This window comes from Corvus cornix, chromosome 2, assembly GCF_000738735.6.
Source record: "Corvus cornix cornix isolate S_Up_H32 chromosome 2, ASM73873v5, whole genome shotgun sequence".
Taxonomy (NCBI): domain Eukaryota; kingdom Metazoa; phylum Chordata; class Aves; order Passeriformes; family Corvidae; genus Corvus; species Corvus cornix.
This window is the reverse complement of record NC_046333.1, coordinates 17521006-17540935: the sequence shown is the minus strand read 5'-3', so window position 1 is coordinate 17540935 and position 19930 is coordinate 17521006. Positions and strand designations below refer to the sequence as shown.

The window sequence follows — 19930 nt, the reverse complement described above, 5'->3', positions numbered from 1 at the left end:
ATATACCTCCACTTATGACTTATTCTGAGATGTTACATGGAGTTTTAAGTGGTTAATCAATCTTATGACACTGGCTTGGAGCAGAATCTCTTGTGGTCTAGCCAGTTTTGAGGCCGTAGGGAGAGCCAACAGCCTGAGGCTTCACCCTGAAAACAAATGAGGTTTTAGAGAAAGACTGAAGATTTTAAGATCTTTCAGGACTCTCAAAGAGAACTTTTACTCTTCTGTGTTCAAAATCAGTATGTGGTTTCCAAAGCAGCATCTAAGAATAGCTTTAAGGTTTCTTATCCAGGCCTGATGAAGTTTCTGGACTTTCATATGGGGATCTTGCCAGCCACAGGGAGCCCGTGGGACATGCTTCTGCATGTTCTTCTTTTGGGACTCCTTGTGTTTCATTAAGGATGAGAGACAAATGGAAGTTTTAAAAAGAGCTTTTTTTTAAAAAAAACCCCGTGGTTTGCATATCATTAGTGTCTCTATTGTCAAAGTCTGATTTCTCTGTTCATCTGATTTCCCCATACTTTCATTAGAAGGCTGTAATTTGAGGCTGTGAAGGAAGTTTTGACACAGACAATGGGTGGAGATCAACCTATTTTCTCTAAACTCTGGGACTTTCCATGGTAGGAAACTGTTTAGTTTTGCAAAAGCTGCCTGTATTTCATTGGCAGGACATTGAGCACAGTCGGGTCATGACCACAAAGTGAAAAGCTAGGACAAGTCTTGAGATGAAGTAGCTTGATGGGAAGTGAATTCCCTCTCCTGCTGCCGGGCTGTATATTTTAGGGGACAGCAGCTTCAACACCTGCAGGAGGTGGGTGCTCGCTTTCTCACAGCCTTCAGCAGCTGTAACCCCGCAGGCCAGCTCTCAGCCTCTCACTAGCCCAACTATCCACTCTATCCAGCTACTGACAGCTTTAAAAATGCAGTCTTTTAACTATGCCTTTGTCTCTAAATAGCTTTTCTTCCCGTGTTTCTTGGGGGGGTGCTAGGTGAGGCAAAGTAAGATATGTTGTCAGCAAAATACACTGAAGACGACGAGCCAAGAGGTGAGAGAAGCAGCAGCTGAGCAGGCAGTGGCAGGATGCACACGTGTGTTTGTGTGAGAGAAGTGTTACCTCTCCGTGTGGTGCCATATGCTGCACAGCTCTAGATCCCCACATGGTGCAGCAGAGCCCGGTGTGGATGCTGCAGTGTGTCTACATGGATTGGGGTCAAAGTGTAGAAGGAAGCGCTGTTTGCAACCCTTCTGGCACAGCCACAGCAACCACTCATGAAGTGTTACAGACAGAAGTTTTAAGAGCAGGCTTCATGCTTCGGTTTTCAAAGTCTGGGCAGGAATCAGGCAACAGCTCCATCTGGTATGAGATTGCAAACAGAAATGTAGTGCAAGGGAAAGACAGACCATCCTCAGCCTTGTAAAATAGCATTTTATGGTAGTGAGAGTCTCCTCAGAATATGATCTGGGTTAGATTGTTCTGTTTCAAGAGAAAAGTCTTTTAGAAACTGATTGTCTAGTCTGCTGGCAGCAAAACAGTATGACAAAAAGTGTTGGGCAAAAATAGAAATAGGAAAGTCTTCATACAGAGAATCTGGAACATGAGTCTAAAATTTAGAATTAAACATATGCTTGGCTCTTGAGGAAAACAGTCTACGTGGGAATCATTCACTGTCTAAAACATTGTGGAAATGTTAGAAAGAGTATAGGAGATATTTCCATGTATAGAGAGTACATATTTTTCCAAATAAAAAATTACTTTTATTTTATTCTCAGAGCTATTTAAGGAAGTGTCATGCCATCCAAAAAACCACATGTACAGATGTTTTCAAGTGATCACCACTACCTCCATTGGAGAGCAGCCCACTGAACAATAAGTGCTCTACTCTGCTGCGTCCAAGAGTCAGCTCCTGTAACATTGGTCCTGTACGTGCTGGGCATTTAGTCTAATGCATATGCTACTGTACAGTCATGGAGAGGTGTCTCAGGAGACTAATTCATCTCATCCTAAAACAGGTGTCTAGAGTCAGTGCAATGAATTACCTTCAGCAGGTTCCTCTTTAACTTCTGTGGTTGCTAAGTGGATACTAGGTGGGCATTTGCTTGTACTTTTGATGGCTGGGACTAAGTGAGGTCTGGCAGGTTGGCTTCTGTGCAGAAGAAGGAAGGTCTGGGATGCTTTGGTGGTATCTAAGGAGAAGTCCCATCAGCTAGAAAAGAGCACTCTTATTTTCTCTCATTTGTAGGGCCAATATTGCAGATGAGTGTAAAATATCTGTAGAACAACCAGTGCATCTGCCAGCCTGCAGCCACCTTTGCAGGTCCATGTGCAGAACCCTGGTCTCCAGTAGAGGACAGATTTGGCTGCTCTACACAAACCACAGTATCCAAAGGTTGCTTATGCAAGGTGTTACAAACTGTGTGTGCCCACACCCATGAAACTTTAGTGATTTTTTTTTTTAACTACTTCAGATTTTCTGGGTGAGGAGTTACTAAGATATATCACTATATATCGTGTCAGATGTACACCACTTGAGAAACAGTATTTAATCATGCAAATAAAATGTTTACAAAGAGTCTGCTGCAACAGAATCCCAGACTCCAAGAGCTCCCTGTTACAGCAATAGCTCCAAGTGCACGACACTCCTAACTACTCTGATGTGTTTCTGCAGTTAACACACAAGTACATAATCTCAGATATGAAACTGCCATTGCTTTACTGCTTTCTAAAGTACTTGAAAATCTAATGAGATTCTGGATAGGTCTCTTTCAAGTCAGCCAGTCATAACATTCCTTGGGAAATGGCTAGTAAAAAGTTTCTTACTGTGCATCACTGCTTAATAAAAGGTGTATTATTCTTTGCCCTTGAAAAATGTCTCCTGACTAAAAAAAAAAACAACAACAAAAAAACTCTCTTGTTTCCTTGGACTGAGAAAGCATAAAGATGGTTACACATCTCAAATAGGAAATAGTCAAAGCAAATCTCCAAGGAACTACAGGAACAAAGCATATGATGCCTTCATAGCAAGGTTTTGTGCAGCAGTGTGAGCAGATATTCAGATTTTGTGCTTCTAAATGAGCAAATTACCAATGACCTACCAGATCCTAGTGCTGCCTTGTGGAGTTCTGTGCACTGATCTGCACAGCCTTGCCTGCTGTACACTAGGTCCCATATCCCAGAGAAATGGGGAAGGGCAGGGGAGGCTTGGTGCCGTGCTGTGCTTCAGTCTAAGTCAGGGCACCTAAAGTCCTCCAGAGTGGCTTCTGAGTAGCAGGGAATTGATGCAGGAGAAAAGATGATCTCAGCCCCGCCAAGCTGTACAGATCCCTTGTTCAAAAGGTTTAACAGTGTTCTGACACTTGATGGTATCCAGAGCCCTGGATGCTGATGCTAAGATTTACCCTGCATTGTCTGTCACCTCTGTGGAACAGCTGAAGCACCGCAAATTCGTTCTCTAGCTTCCACTGCACTAACTTTCCTGCATAGACTATTTTCTACAACAGATGAGACATGACTTAATATATTGTATGCTATTCATTTTCTCCCATATCCTCTCTTCAGGAGGAGATTTCCATGTGATTCTCAAGAGAGAACACAGTGTTTTGGTTAGGTCTAGGGTTGCTGTTTTTCTGTTGTAATGTGCTTCTATTTCTTTATGTTTAGCACATATTACAAAGTGTTGCTATCAGTATTAGGGCTTCTTGTACTTTGTCAAGTGTAAGAGCAGTTGTAGCAGGCCCAACAACGTGTCTTGAATGGTGATTGTTACCTAAGGAAGAATGTGGGATCAAGGAAAGTATGTAGTGATACGTCTGGAATATCCTCCCAGCTCCCAAAAATATGCAATTAAAAGATTACTTGAGAGAAACCAAGGATTATGTCCTTTTTATTAACAGTGCTCAATGGATTTTTTTTTTCCATTAGTTTGTTTTTTATTTTTTTTAACTCCTCTTAACTCAGTAACTGCAATGTCTTACAGCAGGAAGTTAGCCAGCTTCACTTCCATATTGCTCTGGGAAATTAATATTCACATCTATGTAGTTTGGAATCATTAGCTTACTTCTTTCATTTGATGACCCTACAGTCTGTATTGAGAGAGACAACGAACAGCCTTTTTCCATTCAACTTCTGTCACTCATGTTTATAGACCTCAAGCAGATGTTTGAGTCATCTGTTTTCGTAATGGAGAGTTCTACATAATTCAGTTGTTCCTTGTACAGAAACTTCTATAACTTTGATCATCCATGCTGCCTTTTTCTAAACATTTCTATTATATCTTTTTTGACCAGGAGTAAATTAAAATTGCATGCAATATCCAAAATGTGAGTAGACTGTGGATTTGTACAGTAGCACAATGATATTATCTTCCTTTTTTGCTAGTCTTTTCCTAGCACTTTCTAACATTTATTTGGTTTTTTAATCACTAATGAGCACTGAGCTGAAATTTTCAAAAATGATTATAACCTCAAACTCTCTTTTTGAGCGATAATAGTTTGTTCAATGTCAATGTGCATCACTTTACATTTGTCTACATGGGATTTCATCTGTGAATTTACAGCCTAGTCAGTGAATCTTGTGGTCTCTTCCTTGTAACCAATCCTTGTCTTCCCTGAATATCAGAATGTACTCAGTAAACTCTGCCACCTTGCTTAAACCCCTTTTTCAGCTCACTAATGTTGAGAGCTGCCTGAACCAGTCCACTCTGTGTGATTGGTAATCTACATCTCCAGGGAAATTTGGCTTTTGTTCCTACAGGGTTTTTCCTATTTTTATTCAGATTTTATCAATGGAAGATCTCCTCTCTTTGTTTCTTTACTGAGGGATGTTGCTACATGCCCTCTGGAAATCCAAGGGAGCTATGTCTGCTGGCTGTCACATGTCAGTTCTCTCACTGGGCTGGGAAATGGCAGCAGTTCTTGCTTCTGCTTTCCTTGACCCATATGATCTTGTGTTTCAGTTCTCTCTGCAATATTAAATTGCTAATTTCACACTACCACATTTGGCGGTTGCTACCTGCCTAACACATTGTCCACATGGAACCTGTCAAGAGCCCTATTGGAGAGGGACATATGCTGCTTTCTGAAGTTGGGGGAAGTGTTAATGGTTCTTATTTTAGCTCCATCAGCAAAAGAAAATTACAAGCGATAGTGCCTCTGTGGCTAAATTTGTGGTTTATTGAAACTGTGGCAGAGCCCACAAGATGAGGAGAGAAAATAATGTCTGATTTTAAATTTCAGCTGTTGGCTGCAGCTGCAGCTTTCAGAAAGCTTTTCAGCCTGGTTCCTGTCCCATTTTCTCCTAGCTTCCTTTTACTGCAAAGGGAAGCTGAATTGCAACATTGAGCACTCCATGACTTAGGTTTTTCTGTACACAAACAACTTTGACTTTAACTGGCATGGTTCTTAGCATAGGTATTATCAGACGTACATTGTTTAAGTAGAGGATGAGGAAACAAAAATTTTTAATTGATTTTTTAAAGTCTGAATGTGTAGCAATCCAATTGATGTTTTTAAATAAATAGGAGAATTGTTTGAATTTTCTGCAAGGTGCTGAGTTTTTATGTTACTGTTCAATTGGGATGTCACTTCCTCAATGAAATAATAGCATCAGAATTCACAGTTACTTACATACTGAATAAAACTGTTGTATTCTTGCAACTGGTGACAACTACTGCAAGATGAAGGGGAATTAGTCTCTAACCTGATAAAAAAAATCTCTGTGGCATGGCAGTCCCATACTGATAAGGACAGCTGAGGAACTGGAAATATGTTACCTTTCAACAAGCAAGGCATTATTTGTTTCTTGGAAAGACTCATGAGATTTACACAGCACTATGAAGAAAAGGTATTTAGTGATGATTTGCAAAACATTGCCACAGTCTTAATGTCTGTGGCTAAAATCAAATACAGTGTAAGACCATGTTGAAAAAGGACCTCATGCTGCCCAGGAGGCCTGGGGTAGCCTTGCCCTTGAGAGGAATATTTCTCAGACTCTAAAGTCAGAAGACCACCCAGTCTTTTCCTTGCTGGGTGGAGAAAACAAACAAATTACTTTCTTTGATGGTTGGGAAAAGAAAGTGATTGATAATTACTGCCTGCAGCATTTTACCCCTAACTGTGGTATTCAGCCTGTGTTTTCTGGCTGAGTTTAGGCACTTCCTTTAGAAGACTCTGCATAAGAGCAGACTAAAAGCATTACGTTAATACTACTCATGGATTGCAAACTCATCCTTCACTTACTTCTTCACCCTCTTCCAAGGGCACTCCTGTGTTACTCTCTGCTGTGAGAGGGGACTTACAGGAGTTTATAAGAGTGAAATGGAGGCATGTAAGTAATACTGTATCTCATCTCAAAGAGATCTTGTACTTCTTTCCTTCTAGCACTTTGCCCAGAATTTCCTCCAGCTGCTGAAAGGATTTAAATATCGTTCCACCTGTGGTCTTGAAGTATTATCTTTTAATCACAGTTCTAGAGCAAAAAAAGCAAAAGAGGGGTGAAACCAGGAATTTATTACTGGACCTTATTATATTAATGATTAAATATTACAGTATTAGTATGAAAATCATAAATAAAATTGAACAAATTACAGAGTTACATTTTGCAAATGAGTCTTGGAAATCAGAGTATTGGAGTATATACATACGCAGTAAAGGCTGTCTGTGTTGCCAATTAATATTTAATAGCCTTTTCTTCTGGACTGAGGAAAATCTGTCATTGTCAGTACTTACTGCCTGCTCCCTACCCTGCACTGTGCTGCATGTAAAGGCATATGCCATGTTATGAAACATATTTATATATCTCAGCACAGACTTGCAGTTTTTAAAGGGGCATACATAATACAATGTCACTTTATGTTGTCAGTGGAATGTTCACCTGTGAGTCATCCCATGGTTTGAAAAGTTTTTGTAAGAAATACAGAACAGTTGGAATTAAATTGTCTTGGGTTATGTATTTATTCATGAGAGAGACAGACACTCTACCTCTGAAAAAGCTTAAACCTTGTATGACACCTTCCTATGCTGATGTTGCTTATTCTTGTCTTCACCCCAGGCAGTTCTGTATGCTTCTTGTGGCCTGATAAGACAGAGCTTTGTTACTTTTTCTCTGTGTTTATCTTCTTGCACAGGAGCAGCAGACTTCCCCTTGTAGGAGGAATAGGATATGACGTGAGTCATGACACTGCATCTCACTTGGTGTTTGGACATTTTACCCTTGTAAAACCTGAAACATTCTTTCCCTTTTTGGGAGGAGGTTGCTGCGGCCACAGGCTCCCTGTCCTGGCTGGGCAGAGTGCCCCAGCCTCAGCCCCCTTTCCCTGGGGGCTCTGTGTTGTCATGCAGCATCCAGCTGCACCGGTGTTTTCAGAGGTAAATTTAGGTCATGTACCCTTTTGTTACTGTTAGTATATTTAGTTCAGAAGAATGGGCTCTGACAATCCCACTATCTGTACTGCAAGGAGAAGATGGGAATACTGGAAAGAAAGTGAAAAGAGGCAAAGACTTGTTTTCCAAGGAGAAAACCAAGACAAAAGGATAACGCAAGTCCGATGGAGCTCAGGATGTGAGTGAGTGAGTGAGTAGTCTGTGAGGTGGCTTTCTTACCTAGCACACATTCTACAGTACTGCTGGGTCTGGCTGACAAAGGGGAATAAATCTGATCCTTGGAAACTGCAGTTAAGGCAACTTTGCCATGAAGAAATAGGAGGCTATTTCTTAGCACTGAGGGTAATTAAACATGAGTCAGTTAACTGTAACATAGTCTGTGAAATGAGAACAGTTATCTTTGCAAAGCCATTTGAGCCCAGGCAGCAAGAAAACCTGTATTTACTGGGTGGTTGTGGCAGGGTGGAGGGTTGTAGCAGTCCTGCTGCTGCTGGATGTGGTATGCCCAAGTCAGCAGCTCTATCAGCCGTGTCTGTGGGCCTGCCTGCTGAAGCACCCTCCAATAACAGCACTGGCAGCTCTGTATTAAAGGCAGTGATTAAAATCAACTGTCATGCTTGCACCTTTCAGCAGGTAATGGGCATTGCTCAGCAGGATTCATTCCCTTCCATGTACATCAGGATAGGTATGTTTTGAGGTGTTTTTCCTTTCAGGTTTTTTTCTCATACATAAAAGATGGCCAGTGCTGGAGACAGTGACTGGATGTGTGTATCACTGCTTTGGTTAGGATGGTTTGGAGGTTTTTAAGGTGAATTTCTCATGTGGGAAATTAAAGGCAGAGGAGAGAACTTTGCTCAGTGTTATGTTTCCTCAGATGGGAGCTTGATGTCCTTCACTTTCTTATGCTGATCCTCCAGGTAGATCTCATTGCATGTGTGGTGGAGTTTTAAACAAATGCTAGGGCAGATGCAGCATTGGTGTCCTGAGATCAGTAATGTCTTCTTCATCTCATTTAAGCTTTTGGCCTTTGTGGGAGGTTCCCGCATCAAATTTAATGGCTTGTGATAGAATGGGAAATCAGACAAGATAATCAAATGGTCTTGTTGCCCTAAAGCTATGAAACCCTAAATACTGAAGAGTGAATTATTAAGTGTGCATCCCAGCAGAACAGACTGGGCAGGCCTGAAAAAGAACAGCAGTGCCTCTACTGTCAACTCCAATTGCTTTCTTACTAATCAGCTGTCTTAATAATAGCATGAGCATGGTCTGGGGAGGTCAGAGAGGCACTTTGAAGGAGGGAGATGTCCATACTATTGGAGAGGTCATTCAACATTACAAGTTGAAAGGTCTACACCAGACCTCTGCTCTTACATCTGCCTTCAGAGGCTGGTGCCCTACAAAGGGTAGATAGAAAAGCTTTACATACCACAACCTGTGACCATCCCTGCTGGGTTAAAAATCAGATCTGCATAGAAAAAAAGCTGTAAGGATTTATTCTGCTTGTCTTTATGTCTTTTCAGACATTCAGATAGTCATTTGTTTTATAGTACTGCCTTTGTAGTAGGGGACAGGGAGAAACTGTGGCAAAAATGATTTAAAATGTCCAACTCATTAAATCATTAATGGTGCTGACTTCTCACTTGATTTTAGTCTGAGTCTTAGAAAAAAATCTAGTTCTTTCCAGTGACATTGTTGAGAAAAGTCAAATACGTGTTTGGGTACAGTCCAGAGATGAATAAAATGAATAGTGTTCCCAAAAATGTTACTTTTCACGAAAGACCGTCATCATGAATTGTGTGAATGCTGTGGGTTGGCAACACTGGTGCCATTGTGTTATATTTCTAATCATTATTTACCAATTTTTTTATTGAAACAATTTTTTGTGGTAGAATATTTATCAGAAATGCTGTTTGATAAGTAAGTTGTTATGGTAATCACAGCATAACTTGAACTATTACTTTATTTCTGAACTCAGGCTCCATTGAAATACACTATGTATTTCCTGTTAATTCAAGCAGTCACCTGACAATCTTATAAACTTGATGTATACATGGTAAAAGCTAAAATAAAGGATCTCTCGTATTATTTCAAAGTATAATTGTACTTTGTGTAGAGCAGCTCTTGATACTTTTGATCACTTAAGCATGTCACCTCACAAATGTACAACCAGATCCTGCAGACATCCATGAAATCGTCAGTGTTTCAGGCAGTAAGTCTATTCTTCTGGCACTGCTAAAAAGTTGGATCAATTTGAATTGAGACTCTCCACCAGAGCTCTTTTTGAGTCAGTTTATCCAAAGTGAACTTACCAAAACCAAAGTGCTTTACACTGGGGAGAAATAGAATTTGAATGTAGAGCAGATTGACTTTAAAGTGACCTTCCCCCCTCCCTTTAATCCACCTCCTTCAGGAACAATCCCCTACACTGTTCTTTCCCACCCACATATTGCTTTTTATACCATTAAACTCTAGTGATTAAAATTTCTGCAATGTAAGGCATATTTTGCTTTCACAGAGTAATTTGTTTGGTACCTTACAAAAACATGATCATATTTTCTGTTTCTGAGTTTGCAGGCTGATTTCTTTCCTTACCTTCCTGTATGAAAATGTGGTGTGTGAAGGGCTGGCGGGTGTGAGGAGGAGCTGAGGCATGTCAGGGTTGCCAGCTCAAAGCTGGCTGTTCTGGTGGCAGTGTAGTCATATTAATGTTAGTTTGGTATGGTGGGATGACAACAGGCGGGTACAAAGGCTGAAATAAGGTGTTGCATTGAACGAGTCAGAAACATGGATCCTGTAATTATGCTCATTTAGCTCTGTTCCATCTTCCCTTGGGCAACAGAAAGGGAAGTCATGGTAAAATGTATCTACTGTTGGCTTTGTTGGGATTGTCCCAAACTAGAGAGGGAGACAAAGTTATTGATGAAAGAAAAGAATCACCTCTTTTTTTTTTTTTCTCCTCACTTGAATGTTGGCACTTCTTTGTGATGACCACAGTTCTTCTTCTCAGTTTGATTTAGGGCATGCAAAAGTGTTTACTGCCCTCAGGCCTTTTAACTTATTTATAAAATTGGAGGGAGAGGAAGGAAACAAAAATAAAACTTCGAAAACAGAAAAATCTAACCTATTTAACATGATCTATGTCCAGGTGTGAGAGTTGTGAACTTGAACAAAATGTCTTTCGGAGTGCATGAAGGTTGCTCTGTTACTGAGATGAGCATTTGAGACCTTGGCAATGCCAAGTGACAGGTGATTATAGCCACTTCCCAGAGCTATATTTGAAATGGAATTGGAAAGATGAATATATCTTCTGCCTAAATATTTTATGTTCAACTTCTTAGTCACTCTTTTCTACAGTTTTAGTGATTAAGTCTGGCTCTTAGCACCACTGTTAGTCTCTGAACTTTTCTGAAGAGCTGAAACCTGGTCTGACAAGACGCAATGAAATTCTGTTGTGGAGATGTGCAAACTCATACTTTTTTGCTTCAGCTGAGTGTTACCATTTCACTCCTTGGGCTAATTTTGCCTCACAAGTAGGAGACTTCTTAACTGAACTGGAATATACAGAGTATAAATATTGAAACTCTCCACAGATTTTTAACAGGGAAGGTAATTTCATTATAAATAATCCCAGTAGTTGTTTTAGATTGTCATTGTAAATTTTAAAATCAATTTCAGATGTTTTCCTTTAATTTAAGCACTGAATATTTTAGCCACTATGCTTGCATTAATAATAGGACCCACTTCATTGAGATCTTTTACTAAGCAGATGAGACCAAATGATCATAAAGCCCCCCTCCACATCTTAAAAATCTTGAATTCTTTGTACAATACCAAATCAATAGACAATTAATTTAGAAAGTAATCCTCTTTGCCCCCAGATGTATTTACATGGATTCATATTGATAGACCTCAGAATTTTTTTCATTTTGGCTGTATATGTTAGTGGCTGCTATTATATCTTCTTTGATAATATGCTGTTTGAACATAGTCCTTTTCTTTTTGAAGTGAGTCTGTTTTAGTTTAAGCATTGAGAGACCACCACCCAGCCTGGCAGTGAAGACACTGAGGATGAACAAGAATGAAGATGTGCTCAAACAAGCTACAGCCCTGAAGCTGGTCTCTGCTGTCCAAGGGGGAAATCAGAGCTTTGTCATGTGAACTCGTTGCTCTTCTTCTGAAGTTAGTTACTCTCTCCATTTCAAATCTGACTAGTTCACAGAGAATGGCCACCCACGATTCCCTGGCGTACAGAGGGGAGGTTTCCTGACACACTGGAGCCATCCTCATGATGCTCCCCTCCTGCAAAGCAGCCCCAGGGCAGTCCCAAGCCATCTCGGGCCATATAAAGGCTTGGAAAGGTGCTGCAGTGTGACCCACTTGGGTGCTCATAATTCCCCTCAGGCTTCTGCCTCACCACTCCAGGTCTAGTATTTTTTTTCTGGACTACAATAGGCTGAACAGTGTCAGGCTGGCTCCTGCGGAGAGCATTCATGATGTTTTTCGCAGTGGCTGCATGATTTCACATGGACATTGAGAAAAGTCTTTTAATTATGGGACACTTATGATTTAACTATTAATAATTAGATTCCCAGAGATTTAGTTCTGAATAATTGCTAGAGCCATGGAGTCATTGTTGTATATTATAAGTTGGACTAATTGAGTGCAGCCAGTATTTGTTAATTGTTCCTCTTACGCATATGCTAAATCCAGAAGAGTTGAAGTCGCTCTGGGACATTAATTTTAAACACAATTAAAACATCCTAACCTGTTGGCAATTATTCTCTGTGCATTGTTTTGATATTGATGGATCCAGATCTGAGCACAGTAATTAAAAGGAACCACTGTTATTGTTGATCCCACAGATAAACAAACGCTGATTGCATGCTGTGAACTGGTTAATCAAGTTTATTTAACTTGTCGTTAGTGATTCATCCCAGTGACTCTACTGGGGTGCTCTTTATTTGAGCTTAATAATATAAAGGTTCTGGCTGTCTCCAGCTGCTAAAGGAGTTTCTCTAATTCTTCTAAATTAACTCTGGTAACATCTTGAGGAATAGCATTGTTAGATACACAGATTAAATCCAGCTTGAGACCAAGGAATTTTTCCTTAAAATGAGACATTCTTTGAGACCTTGCTGTTGAGACCCAACTGCTCCCTGTCCTGAGCTGCAGTAGAGATGATTGTGTTTCCTGGGTGGTGATTATGTTTTATGTGCAGGCTCTTCTGTTTTGTTTGATTTTGATGATACTAAAGTGTGCCATGTTTAGTCTCTTCCTTTGCCAATGCTTTTTAATCCTGTTTGAGAAACTACTTCTGCAGCTGCAGAAGTTCTCATAAGGTGACACCCAGTTTTCAAGTCACAGGTCCACAAACAAAAAACCAATCTCTCCTAGACCATCTCTATATTCTGGGTGTCCAGTTTGCTCAGGCCCCTTAGCAGCACTATCAGTACCATTTCCTGTCAGTCTCAGAAGTAGAAGCATCTTGCTGTGGCCATGAAAGCAGCAGTTCCAGACCAGCTTGGCGCTTTCCCGAGGGGCACCCGGCTGCTCTCTGGGACTGGGAAAGTCAACAGAACAACTCTTTCTTGTGCTCTTGGCTGAGAAAACTAAAGGTGCTGGCTCAAAGTAGATAGTTTAATTTTATTATTATTGTTGTTGTTACTGCCATCATTATTTTAGTCTTAGACTAATTTTCTAGGTATTTTTCCCCACCATGGATTGAGGGAAGGCCTCCTAAGGAGCTAGAGTGCACTGATTCTGTTCTTATTAACGTTCTTGGTACAAACACTACTGACCTTCACAGCTAACCCTGGTTTTGTACAAGGCTGAAAAAGTTCCTTCCTTTCATTTAACGCAAGTATGTTTTGTGCTTTCTTTTGTGTTATTTTAGGATGAGGTCTTTTTAAATGCCCTTAGTTTCTGAACTCTCAGTTTCTGGGCCCTGTGTACAGGTAATGTCTTAGTACAGCTTTCATGGTGCTGCTCCAGGCAACCACAGTGGCTTTCTTTTTCCATCAGAGGTTTCTGAGTTCCTTTACATTTCTTGAAGTTGCTGGTGTTCAGTGTTCACTATTCCTGCAAGAACCCTCTTATCCTTCCAGCTGGCTGTGAATGTAAATTGCAAGAGGCTCATCACGATTGTCCAGACTCTGGAAACCATTGGTTAAAGGTACATTCCTTCATATCACACACATCAGATAAGTGGGATGGCTGGTCATCACTTCTCCTCCTAAAATAGTCCACAATCAGAATGAGCAGGAGGAACCCAGGGCCAGTAAAAACACTATTCTAAATAAAATCACACTGTTTTCTTTATAATTGCAGGGTAACTATACTATAGTATTCTGCTGGGAGCACTGTACTGCAGACCTTAAATAGCAGTGCTAATGTTCAAATCGTATTTTCATCTTTTCTATGTTTTCCATGCCAGATTTCTGGGACTTTTGCCAGGTTCCAAGACCATATAGAATTAATTGTTAAAAAGGAAAAGAAATATTTCTGAAGTGCTAGAGAATACGTATGTCTGATCTAATGAACAATAATTTCGTTCATTATCAATTGTTCCTTGTAATTTACTCAAATGCCTTTTTTTTTTTTTTTTTTTTTTTGTCTGGAAGCGGGAGAATAGGAGCATGAGGAGAGTGATCCTCCTTGAGCTTCTGTACTGAATTTATATACATGCAAAACATTCCTGCATTCAATAATCTAAGTAGACAGGATGACATTTCTGCCAGATAGAGATGTAGAAGGAAACGTAGGGGAATTTTCCTAGCCTGTCTGGACTGGGTGGTTGAGAGGTCATTGCAAACAATTTGGCTGATGTTATATTGAAGTCAGAGTTGAAGAAAACTTGGAAGACCATATTATGCTAGGTCTGTTTAAAAAGACATCCAAGATACTGTTACCTGGTGTTGGAGTATCCATTTAAGTGAGAAATTGCCTATTTTTATTAATATCTCAGTTATGCTTTGTTCTTAACCTAATTCAGAAGTTGTCTGTGGATAAACTTTCTGGTCTTCATGCTGTAACTCAACACTAAGTTTGTTCCACCAAGTCTGACTCAGTGTTATGATTTGGATAGACTAAATCCGTCTGATATTCTCTATTAAATCAACACATGTAGCATCTGCTGGAATCTGTGGGATTTGATCTCATCCTTCTCAGCCACATTATTTTTTGCTTTGCAGCCTGGTAGATCTATCGATTTTCATGCAGGCTGCTGACCTGTGATCTGCCAAGAGAATTAGTTACATGTTTCTATATGTTTTGCTACTGAGGCTTCGGAATCCCTCTTAACCCAAGTCCCTGCTTACATATTGCTACCATTCGTTTTTATTGGCTTCGCTAAAGTTGGATTCCTGTATCTCGATTTTTCCCCGATCCATTCTTTGAGCGGCTTGAAAGAATCCAACTGAAAACAAAACCTCAAAGAGTTTATATAATGAATTACTTTTAAACTAGACGCTAAAAAAGACAGAGGAGCATTTACCAGGAATGTTTGTGGGCTTGGTGGTTACGAGCTTAAAAAAAAAATACCGTGTGGAAAGGCTTTTGTCCCATGACAGAGATTTAAAAGGCTGCGGGTTCGGATTCCAGCGGAGGCTCAGGCCTGTAATCGCGTTTGAAATGCTGCCTTTCACACGGCCGCCCGGCTGCCGCGGGGCGCGGGCCGGGTAGGGGCGGCTGCGGAGCCGTCACCTGTTGGGGCCGGGCTCGGGGCGCGCCGGTGCCGCCGCGGGACCGCGTCCGGCCGCGGGGCTGCTGGGGGCTCCGCGGGGCTGCTGGGGGCTCCGCGGGGCTGCTGGGGGGCTCCGCGGGGCTGCTGGGGGCTCCGCAGGGCTGCTGGGGGGCTCCGCAGGGCTGCTGGGGGCTCCGCGGGGCTGCTGGGGGCTCCGCGGGGCTGCTGGGGGGCTCCGCGGGGCTGCTGGGGGCTCCGCGGGGCTGCTGGGGGGCTCCGCGGGGCTGCTGGGGGCTCCGCGCCGCCGGCGCAGCGCGTCCTTTCTCCTCCCCGAGCCCGGCGCGGACGGTCCGGGAGCTGCGGCTCCAAGTTGGAGAGCTTGTGCGGTAGGCAGGGACAATGGAGGAAAATGAAAGCCAGAAACTTGAGCTGTGCCTGGCTTGCCCAACAGACAGCAGGCAGACGAGGGGTAAGTAAGCGGCGATACAAGTAAGGCAAAGATGGAGTTATGTTGAAGCATGTCCCTCGTTGCTGCTTTTTTAAGTGGAGGCAGAATGCATGAAAAAAAAAAAAGGCATTTTTTTCTTGAGCTAATGACTCTGGTGTGCACATTTCCCTAATATTGGAACTTTATGAGTTTAACTTTCTCTTCTGAGAGATTTCTCTGTGCCCTCTGAAGCCGGGAGCACGCTGCATGGCTGTCACGGATGCGGGATCCTGCCGGTGCGGAGGCAGGAGGTGGGGAAAGCACGTCCCCTTCCCTTTAAATGCTCTGCCAGCCTCAGCTATGGCAGAGAAATAGCTCTTCCTTCGTAAAAGTGGGTTTGAGCTCATCTTTACCTCGGGGTGTCTGTTAAAAGGGGGACCTTCACGGCAGATTGTGACAGGGTTAGTTTACTTTGAGTGAAACCACTGGGGTTTGTTTTGGAGCGAAGCCAGGACTGTCTAAGCGGGGTTTCCACGGCGCTGTGCATTCATACGTTCACTGCTGCACTATCTATTTCCTATAAAGCGAACGAAAACTATTTCCTGGCGAATTCTACGTGGGCTATTCCACGTGGAACAGAGCATTCAGGTAGCATGACAAACACCTAATCTAATCTATATCTATTACAGTATCTGTGGGGCACCTGTGGACATTCCCATTTCCTGCATGTTATATTCCTCAAAGGCACTTCAGGAAAAGTTGTATTACTGTGCTTCTGTGAAACAAATAGTGCATGTGGTTTAAAAAAAATCACACAAGTTTATGAGCATGCAATACCAACAAATAGTGCATTGGCAACTTAGAAGGAAAAAAAATGCTCTTTTTTTTTTTTTTAATTTGGGTCTTCATTAATTGATTGATGCTCTTTTGAATTGCTTTTTAAGTAAAATTACTGAGCATTGTGAGTAACCTTTGTCTGTGTATGTTTAGTGGGATGGAAATCTTCACTTTGTGTTTGACTAGGGGAAAAAAAAGCCTTCAGTAACACATTTCTTCTGTAGGGCTTGTATGAAACTGCGTCAGATGTGTGTGGAGCTAGGAAAACAGAGGGCTGACCAGACTGATTCTGTGGTTCCAAAAATGTTGAGTGCTGAAAGCTCATAACCAAATGTAGTAGTTTTGGCCCATATCCAAAATTTACATTGGAAAGAGAGCTAATTGTAAAGACAGTGAAGTAAATTAGAACAATTCCAAATAATATCACATTTACTGCTAACATAAATGTAACAGAGATTGGTTTGACTCATGCTGTTAAATCCGTATTCTTTTTTAAAATTTTAGTATTGAATGGGGTTTGCTTCAAGGCTCAGTTTCACAGTTTCAGTATGGGTCAGGTCCACACTTGTTCCTTTCTGAAATTATTCTGAAAATGTTCTGTTCTCATGTCACCTAGGTTGCAAAACAGGACTATTTAAAATCTTCATAGCATTTAAAGTAATGAAGCAAAGTGACTTTCCTAACCTTTGTAGATTTCATGGAGGGTGTGACTTAGAAGAGTTACATGCCAGGACATGTCAAAGGACTTTTCTATTTTTCTATTTTTTTTCTCCTAGCTCATAGCCATTAATCTGTCATGATAATCTTGCTGCTGATCCTAGATATACTGCTTCTATGCTGCAGACCTGGGCCTTTACTGTAGTCATGGGTGACGTTGGTGATGTTAAGAAATCTTGAAACTTGTTTTCAGATCCAAGAAGCAAATCAAGTATAAGAGTTACTCACACCTTTGGATAACCAAATTCCTCCCTGTCAATCACCAAGACTTGCTTTTAGTTGCCCTCTAGACTTGCTGCTTTATTGAACAGAAGAACCTTCAGCTTTTAGCTTCAGAATATGAGGGAGGGAGAGAGGGAGACAAGCTTATCTCACACCTCTGAGTTTTCTATTGCCTTCTCTTTGCTCTTTTCCCAAGGAGGGTACTTGCATAATTTATCCTTTTCCATCTCTACTCTTAGCACTCATCTGGGAACCAACACATGATGTTTCACACGTTTCACAGTTATCTGTGGAGACTGATTTGCTAGGCCTATTATCTTCACTTGGAAGATATGGAAGGTTTACCCACGATGTTATTGAGCAACTCCAGAATCCAGAAAACCTCTCTCAGTTTTTCCTCCCTGTAGCACTCTGGCATACACAGCATCTGTAGAACTGATGTGTCTCAAGATCCACAGGGGGGTTTCAGCAGCCCAGTGCTCAGTCTCACCATTGAAGTCACTTCTCCTGTCCAGGAAGTGATCCACAACATTTTTTTTCAGCAATTAGTAGGGAAAAGACCCATACTGAAACACAACAGATTTTGGTTTGCAAAGAAAGTCACGTGCTGCTGAGTGCTGTAATGGTGCAGGATCAGGATCCTGCTGGATGCCCAAGTCAGCTCTCTGGCAAGATGAGAAATTAAGTTTGCATAGTTTACATTCCTTTCTTTTCACTGGTATTTATGCAGTATTTTCCAAATATATGAAAGAAAAATAAGAGAATTTGTTGATCTTTCTAATACAGTATAAGAAAAATATGTTATTTTTGATTCCTTTTCAAGGTTTCACCTAATAACAAACAGTGGTAAAACACTTTACTTGATATGTCTTTTTATGTGCCAAAAATTACTCTTTCTTAAGCTATTGAAATTACTGAAGTGCAGAGTAGGGAAAGACTTTGCATGAGAGAGATTTAGGACCCAAAGTACAGACACTTGAGTTCTGGGTTGTGCTTGTCAGCATAGGTTTACCTGCCTTCTTGAGGAAGTGCCTGCCATCACTGCAGTGATTGAAACTGCTGCTGTGACCATACTCTGAGGGTTTATACCGAATTGCTGTACTCAGTCACCCATGCTCATGCTGACTCCCTCCAGCTCCAAGAAAATCCCTTATTTTATGTCTGTGCCTTTGTTCCAGGAGCCTCAGGGATATAACCTCTAGGCTGTTGGTGCAACAAATTAAAGCTGGTAAATTCCATCCAGCCCCAGCCCACTTCTCCCTCCCATGTAAAATCCGTTGGAATGACTGTGCAGCTTTCAGAAACCATTTTCACTGGGTGTATCTAGAGTAGCCATGCTGGCTTCTTGCAAGCAAAACTCTCCTGTTTGCCATTTTTCTCAAACAAGCTCAGTGTACCTGGTGGCTCATGCTCTGACTTTTCAATAAGCAGAGGGTTTGGATGTTTCTTAATTGAGTTGTGCTTGAAAGGTTGAGTGCATGCATGTTTGTACACAAAGGTGAGGCTGCTGCTCTGAAGGTTTAACTAGGATTGTGCTGCTGAGAAGGTCTTAGAAGGTGCTGTGAAGATCACAGATGACATTTTGAATCTTTGTGAGAGTAAGACTTCCCTGTGAACCAAACCTGCTCACAAAGCTGTGTCCAGATCTGTGCTCACCAAAGCATGGTGTCACCTGCAGCCTGAGCCCCCGTGCCTGCATCTGCTTTCAGGATAGGTTTCCATGAATGCAAACAAGAGGGTGTTGTTGGACATTTTGGAGCCCTTGAAGAGTATAGGCAGCTTACAGAAACATGCAAAGTCTTTGAAGACTGTCCAGGGCCAAGTTTTGTTATGGAACCCAAGGAAACTGATTCCCTACGTGAATTGGTGGGACACCACACCAGCAGCGGCTCCACCGATAGAGGATTTGCTTTATTACCAGGGCTTGGTGTTCCATGGCATGTGGCGGGCAATTGACAATGCACACCAGAAAGCTGAGAAATCCTCAGCATAAAATCCTGAGGCAAGTGGTAGGCATGGTGTCAGAATGACTGACTGAGCCATAAAAAGAAGCAAGTAGGTGCCTGTTTCCAAACAGCGGTCCTATATAATGGCAACATGCAGGGGAAACATCAGGGGGAAGATAAGGGGCTCTGAGGAAAAAAGTGTCAGACAGAGAGAAATAAAGATTTATTTAAAACAGGTAGAAGAAGGAGCTCCCTGTTCCTGGGGAGGTGCTGGGAAGGGTTAACACTCACAGGGGTGTCCGAGTCTGAGTCTGCCTGGAAAAGATGAGGAAGGCCACATAAGACTTGGAGAGGCCTTTTCAGTGCTTCAAGTTTTTGTTAGGTTTTTTTTTTCTTTGCTGACAAAGGAGTGAGAGATTTTTTCAAAGGTATTAGGTAACAAGGCTCCGGTCTACAATTTTTTGAGCACCAGAGGATTCATGTTACAGAGTTACCTGAAGATAAGCCAGCACTTACCCACAGTGTCTGCCTATCTCTTTACCAATGTCGTCGTGGTCTTTGGTCTTAAAGTAGATTTTAAAGTAGTAACATTTATCTGAGGGGTTTTTTCTTTTCCTTTTTTATATCACACAAAACTTGCTTTTATACTATTTCTTAAGAAATGGTTTATGAAAAAATGATGTAGAATTTTCCAGCCCGCTGTCCTGAGACATATAAAATGC

The 19930-nt window shown here is 41.6% G+C and overlaps 1 protein-coding gene across 14 annotated transcripts in view; it reads left to right on the top strand.

Moving 5' to 3' along the window:
* Positions 1-19930, top strand: part of KIAA1217 (KIAA1217 ortholog) — a 364008-nt gene that overhangs the window by 171742 nt on the left and 172336 nt on the right. For 3 of the 14 annotated variants that reach the window (XM_019285436.3, XM_039548495.1, XM_019285433.3), the window contains exon 1: positions 15316-15528. The exons of 10 other annotated variants lie outside the window; for them this stretch is intronic. In XM_019285436.3, the coding sequence (XP_019140981.1) occupies positions 15459-15528 (70 nt within the window). In that variant the 5' untranslated portion in view covers positions 15316-15458. Of the gene's footprint in view, positions 1-15315; positions 15529-19930 lie in introns of those variants that run through there. One more of the 14 variants, XM_010399275.4, reaches the window with a different exon arrangement.